Source organism: Pygoscelis adeliae, unplaced genomic scaffold (genome assembly GCF_000699105.1).
Source record: "Pygoscelis adeliae isolate BGI_AS28 unplaced genomic scaffold, ASM69910v1 Scaffold36, whole genome shotgun sequence".
Taxonomy (NCBI): Eukaryota; Metazoa; Chordata; class Aves; order Sphenisciformes; family Spheniscidae; genus Pygoscelis; species Pygoscelis adeliae.
The window spans coordinates 4658382-4685005 of record NW_008824934.1 but is presented as its reverse complement, the minus strand read 5'-3'; the positions used below and the strand labels follow the sequence as shown (position 1 = coordinate 4685005).

The 26624-nt window shown below is 39.2% G+C and overlaps 1 protein-coding gene across 1 annotated transcript; it reads left to right on the top strand.

Moving 5' to 3' along the window:
- Positions 1 to 2583: 2583 nt before the first annotated feature.
- LRRC38 (leucine rich repeat containing 38) lies at positions 2584 to 16523 on the top strand. The gene is made up of 2 exons (XM_009325233.1): positions 2584 to 3211; positions 16270 to 16523. Exons 1-2 carry the CDS (start codon positions 2584 to 2586, stop codon positions 16521 to 16523), a joined length of 882 nt encoding a protein of 293 aa, XP_009323508.1.
- Positions 16524 to 26624: the final 10101 nt, after the last annotated feature.

Here is a 26624-nt window from a genome sequence, read left to right as displayed (position 1 = left end):
AGCGAAAGAAAGGTCTGTTTCTTACAGAAAGGAGTGGTAGTTTTAGCAAGGGCTGGTGGAATTTTTAGGGAAGCTGAGTCCTGTTCCTACCCCTGCCACTAACATGTTCTTGGATCTTTCACAAATTGTGCCGTATTGTCTGTAGTCTCCCATCTGTGAAATAGGCATAATAATGCTGAGGCATCTTTGAAAAGCAAATGTCAGAGTCTGATTCTGTACATTTGAAAGAAAAGGGGTGGGTCTGCATAGGAGGAGCCATAGGGGCCCTTAAGTCCTGTGTATTGGTAACTTCACTAAATAGAGAGCTAGATCTCTCTCTATAAAGTTATCATTACTACAAGATATCAAGTCAGTTCTGCTTTTCTGTGTTAGGAACAGCTTTATCTCTGACCTAAAGCCTTAACTGAATTAGGGGCAGAAAAACAGTAAACTACAGCAGGAGCAAGTGTTTGCAAGATATGGCCTTAAAAGTTTAAAAAGCATCAATTCTGCATGAGAAGTACCAGTTGCAGTTACTTGTTGATGCTGATTCATTGAATCCTGACCATGAGAGTTATTTTGCATGGGTCTTCTTTATTCAGAGGTAGCCTATCAAACTTCCACTTCCTCTGTAATTTAAAGGTAAATATTTTAAATAATCATATCAGGAATTTAATTGGGCTTTGCCCTGGTGATTTATAGAGGCAACTGTGCCCATTTCTTTCTGGGTGGTGTTTTAAAAGTAATTTAAGACATGAAAGACACCTGGAGCAGGATATGTGTTTATGGGAAGGATCTAGAGGCTGGCTCAAGGTGGTTTAGCTAAAAGACCTATGAATTAGAAACAAAGTGTGTTGCAAAATGTGAGAGAGGGGTGTTCAAATGTATAACCCTTCCTGGCATATTCATTTCCTAACAGCAGTTCACAGAATTGCTGAGGTTGGAAGGGACCTCTGGAAATCATCTAGTCCAATCCCCCTGCTCAAGCAGAACAGGTTGCCCAATGCTGTCTCCAGTTGGGTTTTGAATATCTCTGCTGATGGAGACTCCACAACCTTTCTGGGCAACCTGTTCCAGTGTCTGACCACCCTCACAGTAAAAAAGAAGTGTTTTCTTGTGTTCAGATGGTTTTTAATCTGTGCCCATAGCCTCTTTTTCTATCAGTGGGAGCTATTGAGAACAGTCTGGCTCCCTCTTTGTTCCCTCCCAGCGCTTCAGTGTTTCTACATACCTACTAAAGGAGAGGTTGATAACACTGCTTTCATTATTTGAGTTTAAGTGCAGGTATCTTGGGGAGAATAGACCATCTTACAAGGAAATTCTTGTACCCTGTCCTGGATGAAAGATACTCCTGAATTTAGTTATGAAATATGACCTTAAATCAAGATCACTGGGCTCTTTTTGACCTAGGAATGAGCTTTCCAAAGGTGTTTGAGTTTGTGCTCTAATCTTCAGGACACATGCACCCAAATACAATCTGTCTCTTTAGAAAAATCTTCCCTCATAGCGCATAGGTGTGGCCCAAGCACTAGAGTCCCATTTCTGTCTGCTTACACAATGTGCATAAAGAGGGAGGGATGGAGTTAAAAGTTAAGCTTGCAGCTGGCAGAGGACTTGCCTTTCTGGGTGTGGATTTGGGGATGTCAAAAACACAGACGCCTTGTTGAAAAACCATCTCTGCTGTCCCATGGGAAACAGGCAGATTGATTGTCAAATATTTCAACCCCCCGAAAACAAAGAAAATCTGTTCAGTTTTAACTAGCTGAAGATTTGATCCACAATTTGCACTTTTATATGGCCCAACAGACATTACCAGTGCTGTATATAGAAAGTAGCTGTTTTGGTCATTAAAACAGGAAGAAAAAAACCCTCACTTTTGAGACCATATTCTTTGTTGCTACATTAAGTTATACTTCTTGGTTAAAAGATAATGAGTCACATTTAAATAATGTTAATGTGCTTGCTTTGAAGGCTGAGAAGGCGTCCAGAAACAGCACAAATCAGTGGTCCTTGTCTTTGGGCTCCCCCCCTTGCTGCTCTACTGTTCCCTGTTTTACAAATGAAAGGGAAAACAGTCCTCAGCGGTCAACCAGGATACTTCCCTGACCCTCGCTTGCATTTCTGCAGGGTATTGATCACCTTGATGTAGGCTCATGCAAAGAAACAAAATAAGTGATTTCATCAGGGTTTATTACCTGAAGCGCTTTTTAAGCATAAGCTGTAGCTGTCAGAGTCACAAGATCAGGTGTGATTTCCCATTTGCGGGGATATACAGCAAATATGCAAACAGGCTCTCAGCTTTTTTTAGCTCACAAAAGCAAGGGAGTCCTTTGAAAGATACTCCGTTTACCCAATCATCGCTTTCCCTTACACTGTACAGCATTATAATATTCTGACAGTGTAAATCCTCACATTTGCCTCCCTCCCTCTTTCCTTCAGTCATTCTCCCTCCCCCTCCCAAGACTGCTGCTATCGGATCTGTGATGATATGTGATCTCCTGGATACAATCTCACACACACACAAGTACCAGGCACTGCTGCTCAGCTGAGCAAAATGTTTTTCTCTTAGAAGTGGTGCTCATCACAGCTTTCAAATCCTTGATGATGTTGCCATGCTTTCCTTTCTGCCTTCTGCCTTCTTCTGTCTTTGTCTGCCTGCTTTTCTTACCCGTGGGTCATTTTTGCCCTGCTGTCTGTAGCTGTATGGACTACCACACCATAGATTGCCGGGATCAAGGACTCCCAAGTGTTCCTAATACATTTCCATTGGATGTACGGAAACTTCTTATAGCTGATAACAACATTCAGGTGATACCAGCTGATTTCTTTATATTTTATGGAGATCTAGTCTATTTGGACTTCAGGAATAACTCCCTCACCTCTTTAGAAGAGGGTACTTTTAGCAGTTCTACCAAACTGGTGTATTTAGACTTAAGCTACAATAATTTAACACAGCTTGATGCTGGGATATTCAAATCAGCAGAAAAACTGATAAAATTGAGCCTTGGAAACAATAACCTGGTGGATGTGGATGAGGCTGCTTTTGAGAACCTGGAACAGCTCCAAGTGTTAGAATTGAATGACAATAACTTACAAAGCCTAAATGTGGCAGCCCTAGAAGCGCTTCCTTCTCTGCGGACTATACGCTTAGAGGGCAACCCTTGGGTCTGTGACTGTGACTTTGCCAATCTTTTCAGCTGGATACAGGACAATGCATCTAAGCTCCAGAAAGGTAAAGCTTGGTGGCTTACAGTGCAGTATGTACGTTTCTCTGTATGTGTCTTGGAGGGAAGGAGGGTTCTTGGTCAAATTGTCTGTGTGCTGCCTGCAGTGACCCAAACTGCATTTGCATGCTTTCAACAAATGAGTCCATTAAAATGATGTTGGCTTCCTTTTAGCAGCAGGTTCTCCTCCCAGTTAAGAAATAAAATTTAAAAATTAAGCCCTAATAGTTTTGATTTATACACTAAACTTACATAGGCAGTGAAAGAGCCTTTTCAAATTCATTCAGCCCAGAGCTGGTTCTCTTGCAGACTTCAATTTCTCTCTGGTAAATATATTTTCTACAGTAAGCCCTTTAAGCAGCTAAACATTCTGTGCCAGCTCCTGAGGAAAACTCATTTTTCTCTCATTTTACTGATCAGCTATAAAGCTGCTACAGAAGAGTTAAATCCCCATTTTATGCAACTATGGTTGTCAGCCCTTTCCTGGAAGTATTTTGTTGTGATACCCTGTGTTTGAAAGTCTCTCCAGTAGCTTAATTTTGGCTCTTTTCATTAAAATAGCACTGCTTCCAATATTAGGAATAAATTTAAATGGCTCTGGAACACCCCAAGATGCAGGATATATCATTCTGGTATTTGGGCCAGTAATTGTCAGAAATAGCGGGGGGGGGGGTAGGTAGTATTAAGACTGCCATGGATAGGGAATCCAAACTCTTGCTCCCCATTTCCCACCCGACCCCAAAGCGTCTCTGAATCCAGCTTTAGCAGGAGATCATCTCACAGTTCATGCCTCCCAACAAGCGCTAGGGCATAAACTCACACCATTGAGCTGCCCAGCCACTCGCAGAAGGCAAGCTGCTTGGAGCATAAAAACTTTATGGGCTACGGGGGGGTATACAAGTATTACCTGACATGAAATCACTGGTGTCTGGGCTGTGTCTGAGGGGGGATGTCTGTGCAGAAGACGGTGAGGGCTAAAAGGCTGGGGAGAAGAGCTCAGGAGAACGGGTTGAGGTCAAGTAACTGTTTCTTTGAATTCAGACAAAAAGGGGGGAAAAAACATAGTGAGCCTACAAGTTTCAGAGGTCTTTTCTCTCCAGTCTTGATCATCAGAGTCTGCAGTCAGCTATTCAAGTTCTTCCTATGCTCATGACCATGGGTAGCATTTTTTTTAATATACTCATCTAGGTTGCCCTAAATATTCTTAGCTCTAAAACAGCTGTTTTAAGGAAGAAGTCATCTGAGGAAGAAGCACTGGGTTTTTTCCTGTCTGCCTCAGTGAAAATTTCATCTTGATTCTTTCTAAACCAAACCTGGGCCTGTGCTCCCACCTTCCCTGATGCTTTAGCTGAAGTTTGCTCTATCTGAACCAAGTATTTGCCCATCTCTCATGCTTAAACATCAGTTCACTTTCCCCGCGCTTTCCATCTCTTTTAATGAACTTCTAGCTCCTTCCCCTTTATCCAATCTGAGTCTGTGCGGTTTGAGAATCTGTCCCAGCCCATCTCTTCTCTTCTGCCCTGTCAGTGTGTTAAAGTGTATCTGAACTTATGTCTGGAAATCTCAAGTGATTGAACTTTCCCATAGTATTGCCAGTGTTCCCTGGTGTCTTGCAAGCTTAGAGATGCTTTCTCATAGCATTTTCTCTCATCCACAGTTGTGTTCCAGCCAAATAGCTAAAAAATTACTAGCTCATCCGGATCTTCGAAACTTTCAGTTAGATTTGATTTGGGAAGACAAGGAGGGAAGGAGCAAATATTCAAATGGTTGGTTTTATCAGAGCTGTCCCCCTGACGTGGCCTAAGCAAATAATTAGCATTTGTTCCCAGGAGCAAGTCCCCTGATATGTTTGCAGCCAGTCATATCAGTAAGATCCAGTGCATGTATGCAGAAAAGCATGCGAAGTCAGCGTTTTCATTGCTTGTTGTGAGCTGCTGCCACAAAAGTAATGGCTGTCTCCTTTAATAAACTAGCAAGACATTATTCATGAAGGTGAGAGCAGAACTAAACCCAAAAAGGAAAGACTGTCTCAATGACATTTTAAAACCACAGGGCCACAACTGAGTGCCTTTCAAAACAACTTTTGGAAAGTTAGTGTAAAACTAATTATTAGAATTATGATTTGATTGCATTTTATATGCAGTTTTCAGTTTAACGATGTCACAACATTATACCCATTAGGAACTAATCATGCTAGCATTACTTGTCTGGTTATACTTGCCCAAAGTCACGTTCGCCTGGCCTCCCTGGGAGGGGTGGGAAGAGCAACTCACTGAAAGATTCAGCATTTAGACTCCCTGGCTTCCTCACGGTACTGCTGCAAGGCTGGAGGCAGAAGTATTCTTGCAGCAAACACATCAAGATAAGTAGGGCAGCAGGCGTTATGTCTGGAAATACAGCAAGAGAAAAAGATACGGATGAATTTTCAGGGCCCAAGAGAAAAGCTTAGTTATCTTGGCTGCATGCTTTTCCTTTATAATTCTGCATCAGCTCAAGCATTTGCATTGCATGGCCGATACAAATGGGAAACAGCAGGAAGGAAAAAGGAGTTGGCTGGTGTTTGTATTCTCGTGGTTTTCTTTAAGAATAAACTGTGATTAGCAGTACAGAATGGTTCCATGACAGACTGAAGTTCCCCAGCCTTTAAATAGCAGACTTTGTAACCTGGGTTTACTGAGAAGGGAAACAGTGTGGAAGGGTGAATGACAGTAAACTTGCATTGGTGATCCCCAGTCCTTTCATGAAAAGTACAAAGCACTGCAAAGAAACTAAAGGCTCCGTACACTGTCGTGTGTCTTATGGGGGCTTGGGATGCTTCAGAATAGGTTAGACAAGAAAGGATATGCCAAAGCAGAAACGAGGCACCCCCCCACCAGTCTGTAGATGAACTAGGATCCAGGGCTGCCATTTGCAAGTGTCACTGTAGCATAGCAATCCCTCAAGACTCAGAACTGGTAAGAAGAAACAGGAGATAAATGGCTGGGAGAAATACATTGACAGATAGATTTAGGTTCTGGGCATTCATTTTGATTCCTCACTTTGAATGACACTTACAGTAGTTTAATGTGTCCTGTCTGCGTGTCTGAGAGAAATCACTCAAGCTGTTAACTATTTACTAAGCCCAGCCACGGCTGCACTTTTTAATTTTTAGCAGTGCAGTAAAATGGCATGTTAGTCAAAGCTACCCTTGTTTTTTGCAAAAGAAATACCAAGTTGATATAAAAATTGGAGTTTTGTCAGTGTGAACTGAAATCTCAATAATTGATCCTGAAGCTCTCTACCTCTGCAATTAAGGCCTCTGGAGAACTCAGTGATCTGAACAAAAGCCATACTTCAGCTCATTAGTTTTGCAAAAGCCATGTCCATTTTCTTTCTGGCATGCGACCAGAAATAGCTTGTAAAGTTATAAATTATGCTGACCTGTCTGACTAGCTGACTGTAAAGCCTCTCCCCAGCTGAGCTGCCTTTGCACATCTAACTTGTTGCTTCATACAAACAGCTGGGATTTGCATCATTTTACAGATCCCAGCATTTATTCATCTAACCTAAATTTCTAAATAAAGGCTTAATTGGCAGTAAGTGAATGCTCTCACATGCCAGATTTGCAGGCAGACTTAGTAAAGAAACTGCACTAAAAGTTTTGCAATTAAACTGAGCACCTTACCTGCAATCAAACTCAGCACTTTAAAACAGCAAACGTTTTTTATACTCATAAAGAGGTATTAAAACCAGCATTTTGATCATACTCCAAAACCAAACCACATTTTTTCCCCTCTGATTTTGTTATTAATTGATTGAAAACACATTAGTGTGTGTAGTGCAAAGTAGACAAAGGAACTGTGAAGATCAATGGAATGGTGATAAGTGGAGAATATACAACAGTTGTTCTTTTTCCTAGAGAAGACAAAGTGTTTACTATGGGTCAAAATGGTTAAGTTATAAAACTTATAAAGATATTTTTGTAGAAGGATGTTTGATTTTATAGGTATTTGCTGCCTGAACGGCAGCATGGTAGCCAATGATTCATATTAAAGGCTTCCTGTTAGGAGCATGGAGATTAAGAATATTGGATAACTTTTTTTGAAACAGAAAAGTTGTTGTAAGATCTCTGTCCCTTCAAAGATAGGTGTAAAAACTTTCATGGAAGGTTTTACTCCATTGGGGGGGCATGCAAACTCTCAGAACAAAAAATATCTTGAAAGAACAAAGGTCTAAGTTGGCATTAAGTGTATTAGAATTCAAGGAAATCATATACCTGAGGTGTATGCTATCATTTTCTATTCTCTGCTTGCCTATATTTGATCCATCTTCTTGAATTTTACAAAAAGCGATTGACAAGGCTGAAGCTCTCTAAAGTGAGAATTGAAGCAAGCAGAGGAGGAAGAAGAGAGTTTGGACTCTGGCAGAAGAAATTAAGAAAAATATGTATTAAAGCAAGAGAGGTACTGAATAAAGGGAAGGATGGTTGTAGGTTGAGTTAAATAACTTTGGGGCATAATGTTTTAAAATTTTGAATTCGGTGAAGTCTAAGGAAATTTGGCACTCTTTTTTTTTTTTTGAGATCAAGTGTCACCTTTGAGATTTCTTGCATTTTCTGCCTCAATGGGAGCTGGAAATCCTACAAAAATACACTCAGTAATTTCTCATATTTGGAAGGGCTTTCTTCTGCTTTCAGAGCGTGTTCTGTATCACATTTTATCTCGGCTAAAAATGCACTTTTCCTTTCTTGCCTCATCTCTTCACCTACTTTTTTCAGTAATACTGTTTGAAACTCAGGGCTTATCCAGCAAAAGGTTTTCGCTGGTGTACATGACCTACAGAATGAAGGCTTTATGAATGCTTCCATTTCAGTGTTTAAATACAAATGGCTTTGATGGAATAAATTTTTGGTGAAAGGTGCTGTTTAAAAGTAGGGCGTAGCACTGCAAAAGATGTTTCTTGAACCCCTCTGAGGATCTCCTTTCGATGAAGGGATTGGATTCGGATAAAATGCATGTAACAGAAATACAAGTAGTCTGCAGTGGCCACATTGAAGTGCTTTGTAGAGTTCTCTGTTGCTAATTTTTACTGTCTGTGAACATGCTTTGGGCAGCTGTGCCTGTGACCTTGTTTGCTAATGACTAATGCATTTTTAACATTGCTTTTAATTAGAGTTTAAGTATTCCTTGGCATGTGACTGTAGTGTCTCCTTTCTGTCATCTTGCCCTCATTTTGCTCTTTACTTTTTTTCTTCTCACTATCTTTAGAAAAACCTTTTCAGGAAGTTGTGTAGAGTTTCTGGGATTGCAAGAAATATGCTTTTCCTGCTAGATGCAATGGTTTTTTCTCAACCTTTTGTCTTTAATACAGACTATTAAGTTCCCCACTACCCATTGCAAGAATGAAAAATTTTGCTGCCCTCTATTAAAACAGTATTAGAAAGACTTTTAGCAATTTGATGAGAAGGTTTAGACTGAGCATTTTTATGGGTAGCCTGTGTACACTGATATTTCCAGCAAGACTTGAAAAACTCATTCAGAGTTGGCCAGCGACAGAATTCCAAATAGATTTGTGCTGCCTGTGTGATACATAAAGGAAATAGATGTTCTGAACGTTTGACATTAAAGTAGCACAAGTTTAAGTGGGGATTGGTGCTCAGTGTTAGACTTCACTGTTACAGACGGGATTATAGCTGGCACAGTTTCGGTGCACCATCCTCCTGAATGCTAACATTTATGTCCACACCACTAGAAGCAGAACTGGTAAAAGAAGCCTGAAGACAACAGAACTGGGTCCACTTGCAGAGCTGTATTCTAAACTAAAGTAATTGCTGAACTTTACTGGAAGAAAGTTCATTAGTGGCAGCAAATCCTATGTCACAACACAAAAGCTGTAGCTGGAAGCATGTTCTCCTCTTCATTTGGTCGTGTTGCTCCACTTCGGAAAGTTGTGTGTGCAAGACTACAAATTAAGATACTCAAAGGGGTTTTTAGTGCCAGTACTGATACAGATGCTGTTTAGCTACTTTCAAGACTTCTGTAGCTAGTACCTCCTCAATATGGATGGATAGGTAAATTCTGGTAAAGTGGCATATTTCCAGGTAAAGACTGTCTATGCAAAAGAACAGGAGAGAAGGATGGCTGTGAGAGGAGGTAGGAAAAGAGCAAGAGCAGGTGACAATGAGACTGTAAGCAGTATTCTGGAACAGGAAACTCAGGCTGAATTCAGTACTAAAAGAAAGCAGTTATGAGATTCAGAAGTGAATCAGTGTAGTGAGAAGAATGGAATGATTTCTGTAAGCCTGTTTAGAAAGACTGTGCCGTGAGGTTATCTCTTGCTTCTCAGGGTCTTTCTATAATCCCATTCCAATCTAAGATCTAATACTAACCTTATTCTGTAAATAAAATAATATCTGTCTTCACTAGTCCAGGCCTTTATAGTAGCCCTGGGCTCACTGAAAATGTTAAACATTTTCTTCAAAACAAAGCATCATAATTACAGGAGAGTACAGGTTTCATTTGACCTTCTAACCTAATTAAAAGCCAGTGAAACAACTGAGCATTTTGTAAGTCCTCTTGACTTATCATTCTTTATCAGTACCTATTTATTCATTTGCTATGTAGAGAAGGCTGCCTTAACTTCATGTACTAATATAGAACCAGAGCAAGCTTCAGCTGAAAAGGACAGGCTGTTCTGTCCATTACAGCCATTCAGTTCTTCCCCAAGTATCATGCACATGCTAGCACATCACTAGTACAGAACATAATATCTGTTTTTTTGGAAAGGAATTAAAAGCCTTAAGACATTTCACACATTCAGCAGCTTTTATTCTGTTCAAGCAGAAACTCCTAACAGAAATTAGATTCCCTAACAAGCGCATCAAATCTGTTTCTATATATATACACATATATAAATATATAATTTGATATCCTAGTCATTTTCAGTAAAATGATCTGACTGCCACTGGCTTTTCACTCTGTTTCTTCCATCTTAAGTTTTTTTGGAGTACTTCCATCTTTCACGGATTTGAAGATGTGAGCACAGCATTTGCAGATGTGAACACCTAATGTTAAACTTTATATTTAGGCATTGAGACAAACTGTTAAGTACCCTCTAATGTTCATCTGTGAGACTCTAGGGCACTTGGCTGTAAAAAGTTTTATTTAGGGACCTAAATCAAGGCTTTGGGTTTTTAAGCCTTACTGTTCTGATAGCTTGAGGCTATTTCCAATGAAATTTCATCTCTCTTCAGAGGCAATGCCTCTCTTGCTGCTTATTAATACATCTAATACATTAGTGATAGTGTTTAAGTAGGGAGAACTACAGTTGTAGACAAAATACCATACAAAAAATAAAATGCCACATTTAAACATTTCAGGTCTGTCAACTACATTCAGCATCATGAAAACAGCTAAATTCCACCCAAAAGGGCAAATACCAATTTTAGTCTAAAAAAAAAAAATTGAAATAGCATATTATAGTGCTTTTACATTTATTGTATGGATAGTAATGAACATGTGTGCATGAAGCTCTTAAATGGTTTCAGATATTTTTCTGGATGTATTTCCTATACATACCAGTGTATATATGAATGGGCATTTTCATTCTCTCATACTATTGTACATTGCTGAGTGTTAGGAAACTATTTCTCTTGATACCCCTTTTTTGTGAACTCTACAAAGACCCAACAGAATTGAGGCCTCTTTCTTTTTTTTTTTTAAACTCAGCATCCAAAATTATAGCTGGGAAATCTCGCTTTGAGGGTTAACAGACCATAATATTGAAGTAATAATGAATTTCAGAAGTTCTCCAATAAAAGACATATTAGCATAGGTATTAGAAATAAGCAAAGACAGAAATACACAAGGAGTCCTTCAAAATAGAGTCAAGTACACCTGGAGTAAGTGATAACTCCTGCTGCTTGTTTTTAGCTGGAAGAATATAAAATTAAACTTGCAATACGTTATCAGCCTACATATCTAGGGAAAGCCCATGTCAGATCCAAGAGCAGGCAATTTCAATGCACTTGATGGTCCAGCCAATGTACTGTTTGAAAATTCCTGATCAAACAGTACCTATGAGAAACATGGTTGAATTATGGCTGCAAAGTACCAGCAGAATGCTAATGAAACTTGGTATCTGGGTTTTTGTGGGTTTTTTGAGGTGGGAAGATCAGTACGGTTATAACTTGGGGCATTACGGCATTGTCAGTCTGTTTTCATTAGTTTACAAGGAAATTATTAATTATTTGTATAAAGACTGGTTTCAGGCTGCATCCATTTTCTAAGAGCTTAATTTTTACAGGGGAAGTATTTCAGCCTCTGACTCTGGAAGACAAGTAGGCCTGTGCATAGTCCTTTACAGAAACAAATGCACAGTGTTTATTAGGATCTAGCTGCAGCTTAATTGCCTACAACTTATTGTCAAGGTTTAAGTGCTAGACTTCAGTGGAGTTATAATCCTCTAACGGTAAGGCATCTCAAAGTCATATTTTTCTAAAACCTGTTAGGGAATTTCATTGAAATAAATTCTACTTGGAGCCCTCCTGCATCACTTTTTTATGAACATGTATCTTTTTTCTTTTTAAAAGCATGCCTCTCCTTTTAACATTATGGTTCTAGAATTCCAGCATTTTCACACTTCCCATGTTACTTAGATGATCTATTCCTCAGGGTACAGACCCATATTTTCATCTTATTTTATTTTTTCAGTGTTAAGAGACAAGCCTATATAGAATCTAGCACATGTCCCTTGACTGGGCCTTCAAAGCATTCCCTTTTTAAAAGCAAACAATACATTACAGCTTGCCAGTATAGTATGTTTGCTTCTTCAGATGACATAGCAAAAAGATACAGAGTGTGTGACATTGTCCTTGGGACAGCTGGAGTTACTACAGATAATGTGATGGCCCTGACCAAAATAACATAAGCTATATATTTATAACACACTCACACTTGTTATTTCATTTACAGATTTGTTTGGTATGAAGAAGCAATTCTTTGAACATGTTGTGGGAGCAATGAGATAGATATATATATAAAACTATTATCAAAGGTTTTCTTGCTGCAGCCAAGCACTAAATATCAAACTTCTTTTAGATACCCTTTACAAGAAGTCTGGCTGATTTTTTTAAAAATAATAAATTGAACAGGTTCTACAGAATAAAAAAAAAAATATAAAAAAATAATACCATTCAAGAGGTTAAAGTGTGTGGACAGGTAATTTGATTGAGCCAGTCCATATGCCACAGAATCGCCCAGTGGGAAAAAACCACACCTTCTAATTAATACTGATCACTTTATAGAAGCCATTCTTTTGTTCATTGTTCACGCAGAGGGTGTATGACGACCTGGGATTACTTCCTGCCCAAGCAAAGAACAATATTGGATCTGTTGCTAGGCATGAATGTAATAGGACAGGTGGAGTACAGAACATCAGTTCTCCACACACGCTGGATTCTCATGTCATAAGGACAACCTACTTTTAAATACTGTAAAGGAAGTAACATATTGCTATGGAAGGAAGCAGATGAAATGGTATTGTTCATATGTCATCTTAGGCAGACCTGCATGTGACCTTCAGATTATGTTTTCATGTAAGCAGTTAGAAGCTCTGGTGCAATAACCACCGCATTAGCTTTGGGAGGAGAAATTCCTTGAGCCACCAGAGATATAGCTGCTAGTCTTACTACTGTTACAAATGAATAGTCTGTTCCAAATTCTCTTTGGAGTCGAAAGAAAAGCTTCTGTTCACTGTATTGGGTTTTGCAATAGTGTCACGACACAGCAAAGAAAAACATTCACTGAACAGGATGGACTAATAGATGTTCCTCTCTCCCTCAGTCACTGGCATGGACTTCCACGAGCTCTGCAGTCCTAGGTTGTTTCCAGCACAATTTGAGCAGACTGCCTTGTGTGTGGATAGGAGAGGTCAGTTCATTCCTGTCTTGTTGAAAAGAGAGTGCATAGACAGGGTGGCTGAAACTATAGCTGGGAGCTAGCAAGGCCTCTCTGCTGGCCCCTGGTTTATGATGCTGTATTTTGCCATTGGTATCTATTATTCTCAATGACTAAGAATTCTGTAAAAACTTGAGGCTAAGCTAGCACGTTGGGAGCGACACAGAATAAAGAAGTAAAAAAAATTCCATCTAATCTATTTGGTTTAAGAACATGACCTAGATTCCAGTACCCCTGGCTACATGGAGAGGAGCTTTTTTATTTCTCGTTATTGTATAATCAGACTCAAAATCATTACAGTATATTGATTCTCATAAGAAATACCCTCTAAGTGACTTGGTATGTTGCAGATTCTTTTCTATTTATATTGTGTGTAACATTACAACACAATTTATATTGTGTGTTGTAACGTTAGGTGAAAGCGTCTGGGGAAATAGGAATAGAGCTCACAGTCTACAGGCTCAGTTTTGATCCATGGCAAAACTGCTGGTGTAACGGTAATGAATAAGTGGGCTCTTACTTTCCCATCTCTAGGATCCTGGGCAAATACTACCATACTAAGTTATTTCTAGAGGCAAGGGCTGCAGTATGTAGAAGAGTTTTCTTTTGGAGTCTTTTTTTTGTTCTCTTTAATATTTTTTTTTCTACTTCCTTCCTTATGGAAGCTTGGATCTGATAGTCCAGCTCATCAAGACCACTCCAGCACAGAGGTCATTTTAAAAGCTGGCAGGTGAGGACACTCGAGAATTTCTTTTGCCTTTGGTCAGAAATAGAAAAAGTACAGTTGTTTATGGTCACGTGTGCACTCTTTCTTTAGACGTGCTGCGAGCAGGCTTAGCTGCTATGAAAACAGCAGTTCTCCTGAGGTCTCAACAGCTATTGTAGTGGTTTGTTTTACAGAAACACAGTTGTATAGAAACCTGTTTTTTCTTGTGCGTGCTACAAGTGAAATGGAATTTGTTTAGGTGCCATATTCACTTGGACCAGGATTTTCTGGCAAAATACTGCAATGATCTTTTCCTATTAGCAAGGAACTTCCTCTTCAAATGAATTTGCAATACATTACATTCATTTTCTTGCTGTTTCTATGCAACAGTAGTAACTGCTTTGATTGCTGTCAACATCATGTTGATTTATTGAAAACGGTTCGCTTTTTAAAACCTGATTAAAAAGACACAGATCTTGGAATTGCAGCCTATGGCTTTTCACTCCTCCCTTATTTCTCATAGTTTTGAATAGGGAAGGATATCCATTTGTGTCCTCTTTTGGTGGTTATTCCCATTAACCCCTAGAGTTGCTATTCCCAAGTCTTGATGAAAAGAAAATATGGACCCAGTGAACAACTCGCACTTCTTTCAGTAGAAAGGTTTGTTCAAAGAGCTCTATCACAAGCTATAGAGTGCAATAGTATGTTCTTCATCTAGCCATCTGTGCAGTCATAGGTGCACTCAAGTGCTCCAGCATGTCAGCTTGTATACAAGACATGATATATATGAATACTGCAGGTTCCAGATTTCCAAAAGTCTCAGAGGATGTTTGAAACTGTGTGGCTCCTTTACCTTCCGGGCCAGTTCCATAGACAGGAGGTTTCAAAGATCTGCAAAGCCAGTTGCCTCACCATCTGGTATACATCGCCAGTGCAGTCCAGGCTCAGAGGAAAAAATGTAGCATGTATTCAAGTGGCAGTTTGCCTAGAGGAAACCAGTCAGACTTGGGCATGCTGAATTGTCCAATTCCGCTGGCAGCTTTTATTGCATTGTCAGTGAGAGGAGCATGAGAAAGAGGGAAGGCAACAGAACTTTAGGCAAATATGACAGATAAAGGATGGCTTTTAAGGATCAAAATTTAGTACAATCATCATTAAAAGGTCAAGTAAGTCAGGGTGATAATTGAATCCATAGTAGACTTAGCTAAAACTTCCTCTCAAAGCAACATAACAGCTGGGCTGGATGCAGATAACCAGTCAGGTTTGCACCACTAACCCTAGGAGCCTGGGTTTAATAGTAAAACATCGTATGCCATAGCTATTCAGCCACAAGAAAAATGGGATTCACAAAAGCAGAGGAGATCTTATTGTCGCGCATTCCTTATTTAAAGTCACATAATGGTTATATGGTACAGTTGTGTGGAAATGCCCTATACACTGTGTGCACACAGCAATGCAGAGTCAAAAACTGGGAGTCTGTTCTGGGATCATTAGCAGACATAGAGTAAAAGTGTATCAAGTAAACCAGCAGCAGTTCTCATGTCATTAATACACAATTCTTGTATTTCCCCTTTACATTCGTATCCTTAATAGCAAGATAAAAGCTATCTTGCCAACAGCCATACAGACTTAATTCACTTCATTATTTGTTCCATTCTAGCCCTGTTAATATACTCTCCTGATTTTCCCGTTGTGAACGAAGAGGGAGTTGGGCATATGCAGTGATCTATATGCTTTTACAGTCCAGTATCAAACTACATTCTCACCAGTTTTTAAATCTGGATTTTTTGCTTTCACTATAAAGAACCCAGCTCTAGGCGTTTTTCAATAATGCATGGAAGAATAATTTCCTCTAGTCTGCATGTCCTTATGATAGTCAGAGAGAAAAGGTGAAAGCAGGTCATAGACAAATAAGCGGATGCTTAGGTTTAAGAGCTTGTTAAACCTAAGCTGTTGTTTTGACTAGAAGAAAAAGACAACTGTAGTTTTGGATCTACATGGAAACAAGTAGTGTAGAAGGCACCAAGGCGTGGAAGGAACTTCAGTATCCCTGTTACCCTGTTTTGGAGTCAGAATTTGTGTTCAGATGAAATAGCTGGGAAGTGCTTCCAGGACTCCAGATTGAGATGCATCCAGGGTTCAACATGCACTTTTTTAGATGCTCAAAATTATGGTCCTACGTCATACCTGACCACCTGGAAGACTGAAGGTGAAATAACTTGATTTCCAGGAGCCACTCAAGGGGGTTATGTAATGGCTTTTGGATAGTGACATATTTTGTTCCATTTTTTCCCAGAATTTTGAACAAATTCATAAACCTAGAATTAACCCTAAAACTTTTCTTCAGCCATTCAATCTCTGACCGGAGCAACAGAAGGATTCATCAATATTCCACTGATTTGTTTCCCTTTCCTCTTCTTTGCAGGTCTCCATGAAATCCAGTGTTCCCTGCCTGTAGAAAATAGAAGAATCTTTCTGAATGAATTATCTGAGGTCAGCTTTAGTGAATGCAAATTTAGTTTGTCATTGATGGACCTTTTTATCATCATCTTCTCTGGAGTTGCAGTCTCCATTGCTGCTATTCTATCAAGCTTCTTCTTAGCAACTCTAGTACACTGCTTCCAAAGATGCGCTCCCAGTAAAGATGACGATGATGATGAAGACGACAGTGAGGACTGAACTTAGTCTATATACTTAAGTTTCCTTGGTTTATAAGTTACTAATCATCAGCCAAAGTCTAGGAAGAAAACAAGTAGAGTAAAAGCTTTAAACATGAATTAAATGAAATCACAATGTGTAAGGATCCCTTCTAATCTCATGATGGTCACAGGTAGGAATTGCAGTTTGCATCTGAGACTCTTAGCTTTGCTTACATATGTAACCTGATGCAATGAGACCGGGTTAATTTTGATGATCCTTAATCAAACACTGCATTTAAATTTGAATATTGGAGGAAAAAGGGGGAAAGGCAAAAAAAAAAAGTTCCAGTGTTTTAAAAGACTAACTCACAGCTTCCAGATTGTCCTTCTGATGAGATGCAGATTCCTGTAAGTGCTTAATAGCTTGTTCTAAATGCACTTTGAAAAGGACTGGCTAGATGGAGGCATTTCAGCTGGAAAATAGGGAAGCAATTTAAAATAATGTCCTTCCTAGATCTAAGTACTGGGAGATTCTATTAAGCTCATACAACTTTATAACAAAATGCAATTAAAATGATTCCTAGAATTGTAGAAAGCATTATAGGAAGGTTGGCATTTTCTCTCTGCAAATGTTCTCTATAAACATGCATCCTCCATCTAATGACAGCAGTTGCAGCCATCATTCAGCCAAAAAGTTTTTTTTTCTATAAGTGAATACAATTCTAGGCCTGAGTCATCCACTGCAGCTGCCTGGCACCTCTTTGGTCATAGCACAAATACTAAATATAAGTCTTTTGCATTTTTAGATGCAATGAAGTAAAGGATTTCCCTTCCCTGTAATGCTAGGCACAAGTAACTGTTGCAGTATCCAGTCCATTTAGTTATTTTAAAACACTAAGGGCTATATTCTGCGCCTGATTATACTAGAGTAACACTGAAGAGAACACCATGATTCAAATTGGCAATTGTATAAACAAGAGTGGAATCTGGCCCAAGATGTTTCTGACTGTATTATAGATTTGTCAAAACTTGAGCTCCTCTATATAACAGTAGATATTTTTGTTAAAATTTAAAAAGACATTTATTACAAGAGATTTTTGGAATAGTGCTGGACAGCTTTTTAGGATAAGTATATTTTTAAAATATTTGTAATGGAAATATTTTTTTAAAGCTCTGTGTATTTAAAGTATTAATCTAGAGTAGCTGTGAGGGCTTAAAGTAATGAATAACATAGTAATAAACAATCGAAGGACTGTATGCTATTACAAAAGAATAGACATGATAAAAAGTAGTATCTGTTTAAACTACTGTAAATGCTATTATTTCTTAAAAAACACTCTTCGGTTAAAATATTGCCTTGCTCAGTTAATATGAATGGTCTTCTATGGACAGATAGTTCCAAATCTCTTGTATCTGTTGTGCTAATTGTTCAGGCAGACAGGAGTGAATTACACTGTGTGTGTTAAGGGGCAACATTGTCCAGTCGATAGGGTACAACTACCCTATAAAAGGAAGATCATCATAACTGTTTATCTTTTTCAAGTGCTTTGAGATATGCAATGGGGGGGCACTATATTGGGGCTATATATATATATGTTAGGCTGAAGCAGATGTCATGCAGTAGGTCTAATCTGATCTCATATCAGTATGACTTCACTGACATCAGTGGAGTTTACTCCATTGGCTAACAGAGTTTGCAATGGAGTTTGCACCATGCTGAGGTCAAAACCAGGACAAGAGAGTTTTTCTGTTAGCTCTACAGCTTATTCAACATGACTTAATGCTACCATTGTTAAGATTATTATTTCTGAAAACACATTGAAACAGAATTAAGGAGGACAGCGAGAGGAGATTCTGTATCAATACTGTCTTATTCTATTCTGGTTCTTTCAAGAAAAATGAAATGACATGATTTTCACTGTGTAGTGCCATGATTATAAATAACACAAATATATTTATAATTTCAACATGGGCTTTCATGTTTATTTGTATGTGGGTATGAAAAAAGGAGAAAAACCGTGCCTGATTCTCTCATCACTTATGAGCGGGGTTTTGCAGTATGGTTGGAAATACACAACTTGTTGCCCGGTGCAGTTCATGAAGTATGCTCCCTTTGCAACAAATACGGATATGTTATCAACAGTTTTATATTTAGAGCTGTGCAAATTATTCAGTCATGGAACAAGAAACTGGGTCACACTTTTTTGTCTACAAGTTTTATTATGGACTCAAAACTTGCAACCAGTTAGCAAAATGATTTGTCTTACCAAACTTTTCAGTGAGACATCAGTGAATGTTTCGGCAAATGTCTACCCTTCCTTTGGTAACGAATTTACGGTTTTGTTTCATTATCCTGTAAGGCTGAGTAATTTTGCAGATGTGACATCTCAAACTCAACTATTTTGACTGGGTTCTGCTCTTACTTGCAGGTTCATCCTACCGTGGTGCCTCAAAATGAAGATCTAGATTTGTTTATAGTTTGTAGCTTTTTGTTCAACCCAACATAAAGCCCTGAAAGCACTGATTATATTTGGAACTTAGCACCCCGCAGAACAGCAAGGAACAGACCAAGCTGACACCCACATAATCCAGTGCAAGCTGAAGAGCAAGGCTTAGTAAAGCTTTATTTATGAAGCTGCCATTCTGGATACTCCATCACATCAAAGTGATTTTGCAAAGTATGTTTTTTTTCTGGATAAGAAACTTTAATGATATTTTCCCCTACTAAGTAATGTATATTTCATAAAAGTATTGAACTCATCCAGTTAGTAATATTTATTCATTGTAAGCATCAGCAGTTACCTACTATTAATATTGATTTTGCATAATTCTAATTGCTAGTAAATGAGACAGAACTTGCATTTAGTTCTTACTGGGATTTTTATGTACTCCTCAGAGCAAAACATTCTCCTGTTGGAATATTGCCAGAACTAGTGATCACCATAATGATCCCCTACGAAACTTTGAAAGCAAATTTCACCATGAATAGAAGGTGGCTTGAAGGCTGCATTATTATTGCAGTTTTACTTCCACAAAGGTAGTAACATGGAGGTAATCCCATCTCCAGCTTTGTGGATGTGGGAAGTGTTCCCGTGCGAGGATGCTTCAGTGGGTGGGATCTAGAGAGCATGCACTCCCTTCTCAGACTGCGGTAACCGCTATTAAGATTAGTGATGTTACAATGGTGCCAAGTATAAGAGCTGAATTTAGCTCCCTGTGCAATACATTGCTAGCTCAAGCACACTGCCTGGAGGTGATTATAAACGTGCAGTAGAAAGTTTGTCCTCACTTACAATTTTTCTTCTAAAATGGCTTTGCTTTAGTGGTGGTATCTCTCACTGTCAGAAATGAGTAGACGTTTTACCTGCTTCAAGGGGAAGGAAAGATACTATGCGTGACCCAAATAAAATGTTGCAGGCTCAAAGAGCCAGGAAGCAGCTGTCACATTGCCTGCAGATATGTCTCCTTGATGAAATGCTGGATCTTGGTATGTGTGAGGATCCAAAAAATGTGCAAGAAAGCAAATCTGCATGATGTAATTGAGATAGTCTGACTTTTTAGAAACGTGCACATTGGTTTAAAAAAACCCTAATCCACAGACTATTAAAATAAAGATCACTTGAAGCAGCTGTCCATACCTAGCATTTCAAGCTCAGTCAGCCAGCATCTCTTTGAGGCAGCTTCAGTCCTGCTGTGATTCTTACTCAGATGTGAATATTAATGGATCATTTTTTAGAGCAGTGTAAAAATGCATTGGGAAAATACCTTGAAGGGATGGTTCTGGAAGCTCTTAAAGAGGAGCATACTGCTTGCCTACCTCAGATATAAAGTAGAGAGTGAACCGTTGTATGTTGACAGCTAAAAGTTAGCCTGGCTTACTTAGAGGTGACCAAAAATGGTCTCGTCTCTCAGCTGTAGGAAGAATTGTGTGCAATCACCTATATATGTGGATTGGGTGTGCCCACTTGTGCGGTAGGGAGAAGGTGTGTGTATAACAATACTAGCGCTTGCTGTAACTATCACCCCTGTAGACAGCCTCAGTGGAACAGCTGAAGCCTGATGGGGATGCTGAGCCTGAGACAGTCCTTCATCCCTAGCGGAGGTTCCTCTGTGCTGGCTTTCAAACCCACGGGAGCAACTCTATGCAGGACCTTTTACTGATTCAGCATGTGCTGCCTACCTGCTACGTGAGTAAATTACTTTAGTTTCCAGGGCTGCTAGCTGGCACATTTCTAAGTTCAGCTCATGTCCCCCAAAATAAAGGAGCAGGGTTTTTGATAGCTTCCGAATCTGACCATTCCTCTCAGGGAACAATGTTCTCATTTGTGGTATAACCTGTTTTACTGACCTCTAGTGACAACTGAGATGCTTTACTGTGGAGGTAAGTCATTGTGATTCGGTGTGGTGAAGGTGATGTTGAAATGCTGAATCCTTGCATACTCTTTCCAAAAAGAAACCAGAAATACACATTAGGAAATTAAATCTCTTGGAGAGTAAGATCTGCCACGGACTCTGAGTGCCAAGCAGCCTGTAATATGCATGAGCCACCAGAAACACTTATTTCATGTCCTATCTGTTAACATTGGAGCAATACAACCTTGTCATAGACTTACAGAAAACAGCTATGGAAGAACCTCAAATACATCATCTAATCATAGCTGATGCTTTGTAATAAAAATACTTGGGTTTCTACTCAGATTCCTACTCTCATCTTGCCATCATCTTCCCCATTGTGTCTTGGTTTCTGTATCTTCACATCTTGACTGTATCTATAACAAGAGAATTCCAGATTAGTACTATCTCTGCATGGTGCAGCAATACAAAACAACAATAATCAACCAGCAGACCAGGAAAAACACAATTTTGTTTATGCTGACCAACCATCCATCTATGATTATAAAGAGTTAGCAAGAAAAAAACTGTTGAATTTTAAGCTGACAGAGCAACAGGAGACCTTCTGTTGCAAAGCAGAATGCCTGAATTATGATGTGTCTCTCCAGTTTCCATCAAGCTCTCGCACCCCCACCCGGAGCTTCATGAAGCCATGTGAAATTGTGTAACGTTGGGTTAACAGCACATAATCTGCTTTTTTGGGGGTTGTCAAAAACATACGAGTAAACGCTTCAAGGCAGGCTTCTACTGTTAGTTTTGTGGGAAGTGAAAAGTTTGCAGGGAGGTGAGCAGCAAATAAGGAGTGAAACAGCTTCGGCCGGAGTTGTTCAGGAGAGTAAAGTTTTCTTCAAAGCAGCATTGTTTTGATCTCAGAGATGCTTTTTCACCAGTTTCTGTTAGCAGTGGTGAGGTCTAAGCATTAGCCAGTTCCCACCCAGGTGTGAAGTAGTATAGTCTCTTTCAAGCAGAAATTGATGTCAATTGAATTTCTAAAGCTTACTGCTCCCAGCCAAAGCACCATTTGCCTATTTAAAAGCTTTAATTTGAATCTGAAATGTGATATGTCACTTAATGGGCTGTACAAAAATCTCTTATCAACTCAGAACTGAGAAAGTCAAAAACGTCCATCCAGACAATGGTGCTAGCAAGATATGCTTCAATTGTTTTGGTATGTGAGGTCGTTCTTCTAAGCTGACATCACTGGAATAGAAGCGATCGGATTTTAACTCTTGCTTTTTTTTTCTCCTGGTCATGCTACTTACCAATAGCTAAGCAAAGTACAAGATGCAGGCGTTGTACACCACCTTAGAAACCCCCCTTAGCTGGAAGAGCGAGCAAAAAAGAATTGAGAATTGAGCAGGGAAGCCAGCTTTGTGACCTTTGCTTAAAATCTAAATGTGATACAGTCCAGCTAACTGACATTCCAAGCCATAGCTTGAAGCTGTTGGGGGGGATGGGGGTGGGTGGGTTGCTCTTTAATTAGGGCAAGTATTAAAAGACTGCAGTAGAAATGTTTGGTCTTCATGGTATTTAACAGGGAATGAAATGACTGTGACCATATTTGACAAACAACTCTAGTCTATTTTTGCCCACTAGTTTTTCTCAAATTGAGAAACTGCCACTCTCTTAAGAGTAGATTAGGTTTGCAATCTGCAGTGGGCTAAAGTATTACTCTTTATCCTTTGAAGATCTGGCTTCAAATGTGAATTTGGGTCACAGGAGGAAATGACCAGAATAAATCCCTTAAGGTCATTTTGGTCAGTTGGGCAAATACATAGAGATACCTTTATTAACAATATGAATTGTATACTTGAAGATGGGAAAACACTTCTCTGAACTCCAAGAGATTCCATGTAAATACGGTATTTGATGGTTTTAAACGTACAAGGCTAAACAGAGATATGAGATGGGTGTATTGCAAATATCATTAAAAAGGAAACTGAGGCATAATTAGATTGACTAGTATTTTCATAGGTGACCATTATTTTTGAGTTAGTTACCTTGTTGAGTTCTTATCTTAATTTTAACATGGTGATGTTCCCTGGCAGGGAAGTGTGGAATACTGGCTACAAATTAGTACTACTTATGGGTTTAGAGCTGCAGTGTCCTAACTAATAACCTGAAATGTCTGTCTTTCAATGCTGATTCACTATGCAGACCCTTGCTTTGTTCAGAATAATTTGGTTGCCTTGTGATTGTATTAATTAAAAAACAAACAAACAAAAAAACCCAAACAAACAAACCTAGTTTGCATCTTCAACAGATGAAACAAGGAAACATTCTGTAAGTGGATTCACTGCTTTCTTCCTATGGCAAGTCCTAAACGTCATTGTATTTACTGACCTCAGATGAGAGTTTGGTAAAAACTGACAGGGCAGTGATATATAAATATATTCTAGAAATACTTTGTCATGGAGTAACTTGAGGTTGGAAATTCTCAAAATCCAATTGCAAATTATGTTTCCAAGAGCGGTATAATGTTGTGAGTGCTCAGTTAGATATATTGTCCACAGCTTCAAAAAAAATCTTCTTTAAAACAAAAATTGGAAGAAAAAGCTGCTTTAGAGGCTATTCAGTCTGGAATGGCTTCTTTTAACAACCAAATTAAAATAAACCCTGCAATGTAGGATTTTAACTGAAAGCAGAAAAGTGTTCTAACCATAAACTCATGAACATTATACTATATGGCAGGAAAATGACTACAGATTTAACATAGTCTCATTTATATTATTCCTTGAGGGAATAGAAGTCATTAGGCTGAGAGGTTTGTATTGTTTATGGAGGAAAGTGTTTCATGCAGACTGATTTCTTCAATATTGGCGTATGGGGTGCAGATTATCCACAACTGAGTAGCATGGGTTTTGTGAGACACTGCGAGTGCATCAAAGGAAGTAATTGCTTTCTGTTTAACCTGAAGTATGTTTTGACAAAAGTAATTGTAGTTGTATGTTGGCCTCGATTCTGATTTCACTACTAAATTATTTGGGATGCAGTCCTTATCTGGTAAAGATCGGTAGGGCTCCATTAACTTTACTACTGCAGTATGCCGATTTACCTAATGAAGATGCTGCCTGGACAATGGAGACTCTGCAGTTGTGTATGTGTGTGTGTTTATTCTCTATGTTTTCCTGCAGAAAGAAAGAAAATAACTCTATGTGGGCCTTTTGTAGTGGTGATCTGTATGTATGTTAGTAACCTGAGTTTGTGGTTTCTGCATTGGTGGAGGGTGAATGCTGATTTTATTTAGGATTATAGGTGGCATTATTTGGAGATTGCAGACATTCTGTGCAAAGAGAGGCCATATAGCTTTTCCATATCCTTTCTGGATTCAGTGGTATTGCGCTCTCTCTGTGAAAGGAGGATCTGACCCTACTTACTGAAACTTGACTGCAGTCTTGTGTAGCTCAGGCAGCAACATAGAAGTTGTCATTCTAAGCACATTCCTTCTATCTGATAATCATTGTACATCTATGTCCTAGTTTGATGATGGATTTATAATGAATGTCTTTAACCTCAGCCTAGCCCAGCCATCTGCTCTGTGAAGCAAGCTGGTGCTTCAAAGCCATTTTTTGCTTCAAGGTGTCTCCTTGTAGTCTTACAGAACAAATAGTGAGTCATCTCCTCCCACCAGAATAAAGCAAGATTGTAACCTAGCTCAGTGTGAATGCCCAGTAGGAAAGACAGGTTGCAGAGAGTGCCACAGTCAAATACAATAATAACCTTTGCACTGAGGAAAATAAAGGCTTGTCAGAACAAGTAGTGTAGACATACTTATGTCCTCAGCAGGGGCTGTAAAGGGGGCCGGAGTAGGAATTACATTAGCCAGGCTTGTGAGGGGTCATTTGTAGAATCTCCTTGGTACGGTTATGTAGAGACAGGCAGACATTTTTCGGTGAGCCTTCTTAAAATGCAGAGAGCAGAGAAATCAGATAGATGTTTCCTATTTTGTTGCATCCCTCTTACTGCAGACCTCAGAGCTATGTATTACTGAACATAGGCACCAAACTTTAGCATTATTGCTTCTCAGCTGAATCGTAGAGAGATGACACACTAACCTCTTGAGGGATGCGTTAGGTATGGGAATGTTTAACTCCTATGGTCTATGAAGGGAGGGATTTTCTTCCACATAGGATTGATGATCCGATTAAAACAAAAATCAGAGATAATTGCTTTGGACTAAGCCTTTGGAGAAGTATCTCTGCCATGCTCATTTAATTTATTACTTCTCCAAATGTTATATCAAATTATAAGAATTTTAGACTGATTGCTTGGTTTTGTTTTGGTTTTAGATGATCTTTGATTTAATAGATATATGTGGAAAAGATTTTAAGATATGGGGTCATTATTGCTACCTCATTTTCATCCCTGCAGCATCACTGGGTACAGTTCGTATGCAGTACACATGTAAGGTAGCATGCTTTGGCATAGTGTTGCATATAGTACTTTACATACCCCTTTCACTATATTACATGCACAGAAACTGAGGCATTCTGTGCCTCAGAAAACCTCAAACATGAGGTTTTCTCTGTAAAACCCATGGTCACACAGGGCATCTGTTCCAAAGCTGGGTTTCAACAGAAAATAATAGATTTCAAATTTACCTATTATTTTACCACTTTGAATCTTTGAGAACCTGATCTAAATCACACGGCTACTGAAGAGAAGACTCCCCACTGACCCCCCTACTGGATAGGCTTTTATCAAGCAAAATGCCTTTGGATTCTTCCAAGGACATATGGTCTATGTATTTATTTAAGGAAAGCTTGCCATTCAGTTAGTTGCCCGTTTGCCCATCCTGAAGTCCATCTGTTCTTGTCTTAGATGCAGGAATTGAGATTTCACTGTCAGCAAGATACACTATTCCTGCAAGCCTCCATCACATACCCCTTTTGCAGCAAGGTGAAGACCCTGGCCCAAGTCTACAGGCAACAGGGGGAAACCCTGTGCTTATTCTACTTCCCCAAGCCTTCCTGTGCAGTTCTTGATGAACTTTTCTCCCTGCCTGTTTCATATCTACATCACCATAGATTCCTGAGACTTTCTTCTTAAACTTTTATGGCAACTGTCCATTTTTCTATTTAACAGGATGGCTCAGAAAGGGAAAGTGTCAGCTCACTTCATTAACGGAAACAATTTTTGGGTTATAAAACTGCTCTCCACCTTCCTACTGTTAGCAAAAATGAACCTTTGTCAAGCCTCCAGAATTTTGGTCTGTCTTTATTGCAGCACTAGAAAATCAGGGACATCCAATCTTAAATGGAAAAGCATAAGAAGCTTTGTCTCAAAGTGACGTGTAAGACTTGTCTTTTTTTCTATGCTGTTTACTAGATGATCCCCCCTGCTGCCACCTTCAGATGAAGTGATTTGAAATGGATGGGATATTAAAGCTTTAAGATAGGGTTTTAAAATAAATGAAATGCTATCAGAACTGTAATAGTAACAGCTGTTGTGTCTGCTAGCTGGATGGTAGATTTAATCACTCGGTCAAATCCCATGTTCCGCAGTACTGTGCTTGTTTTCTCTACCTTCTGCCCTTTCACCAAAACCACAGCATATCAACCCAGGGATGCTTTCCTGTGGTCCGTAGCTGGCTCTGTCGGAGCCATGGAGGGAGAAATCTTTCTCTGAATTGTCAGCACAGCATGCTCTGGGCAGCTGAGTTTGCCTTACCTGGAACATGCTTTCTAAAGTTCCAAAACCAGGAACAAGAGCTCAGCATTAAACAAAAGTACATGCTTTTGTTTCCCTA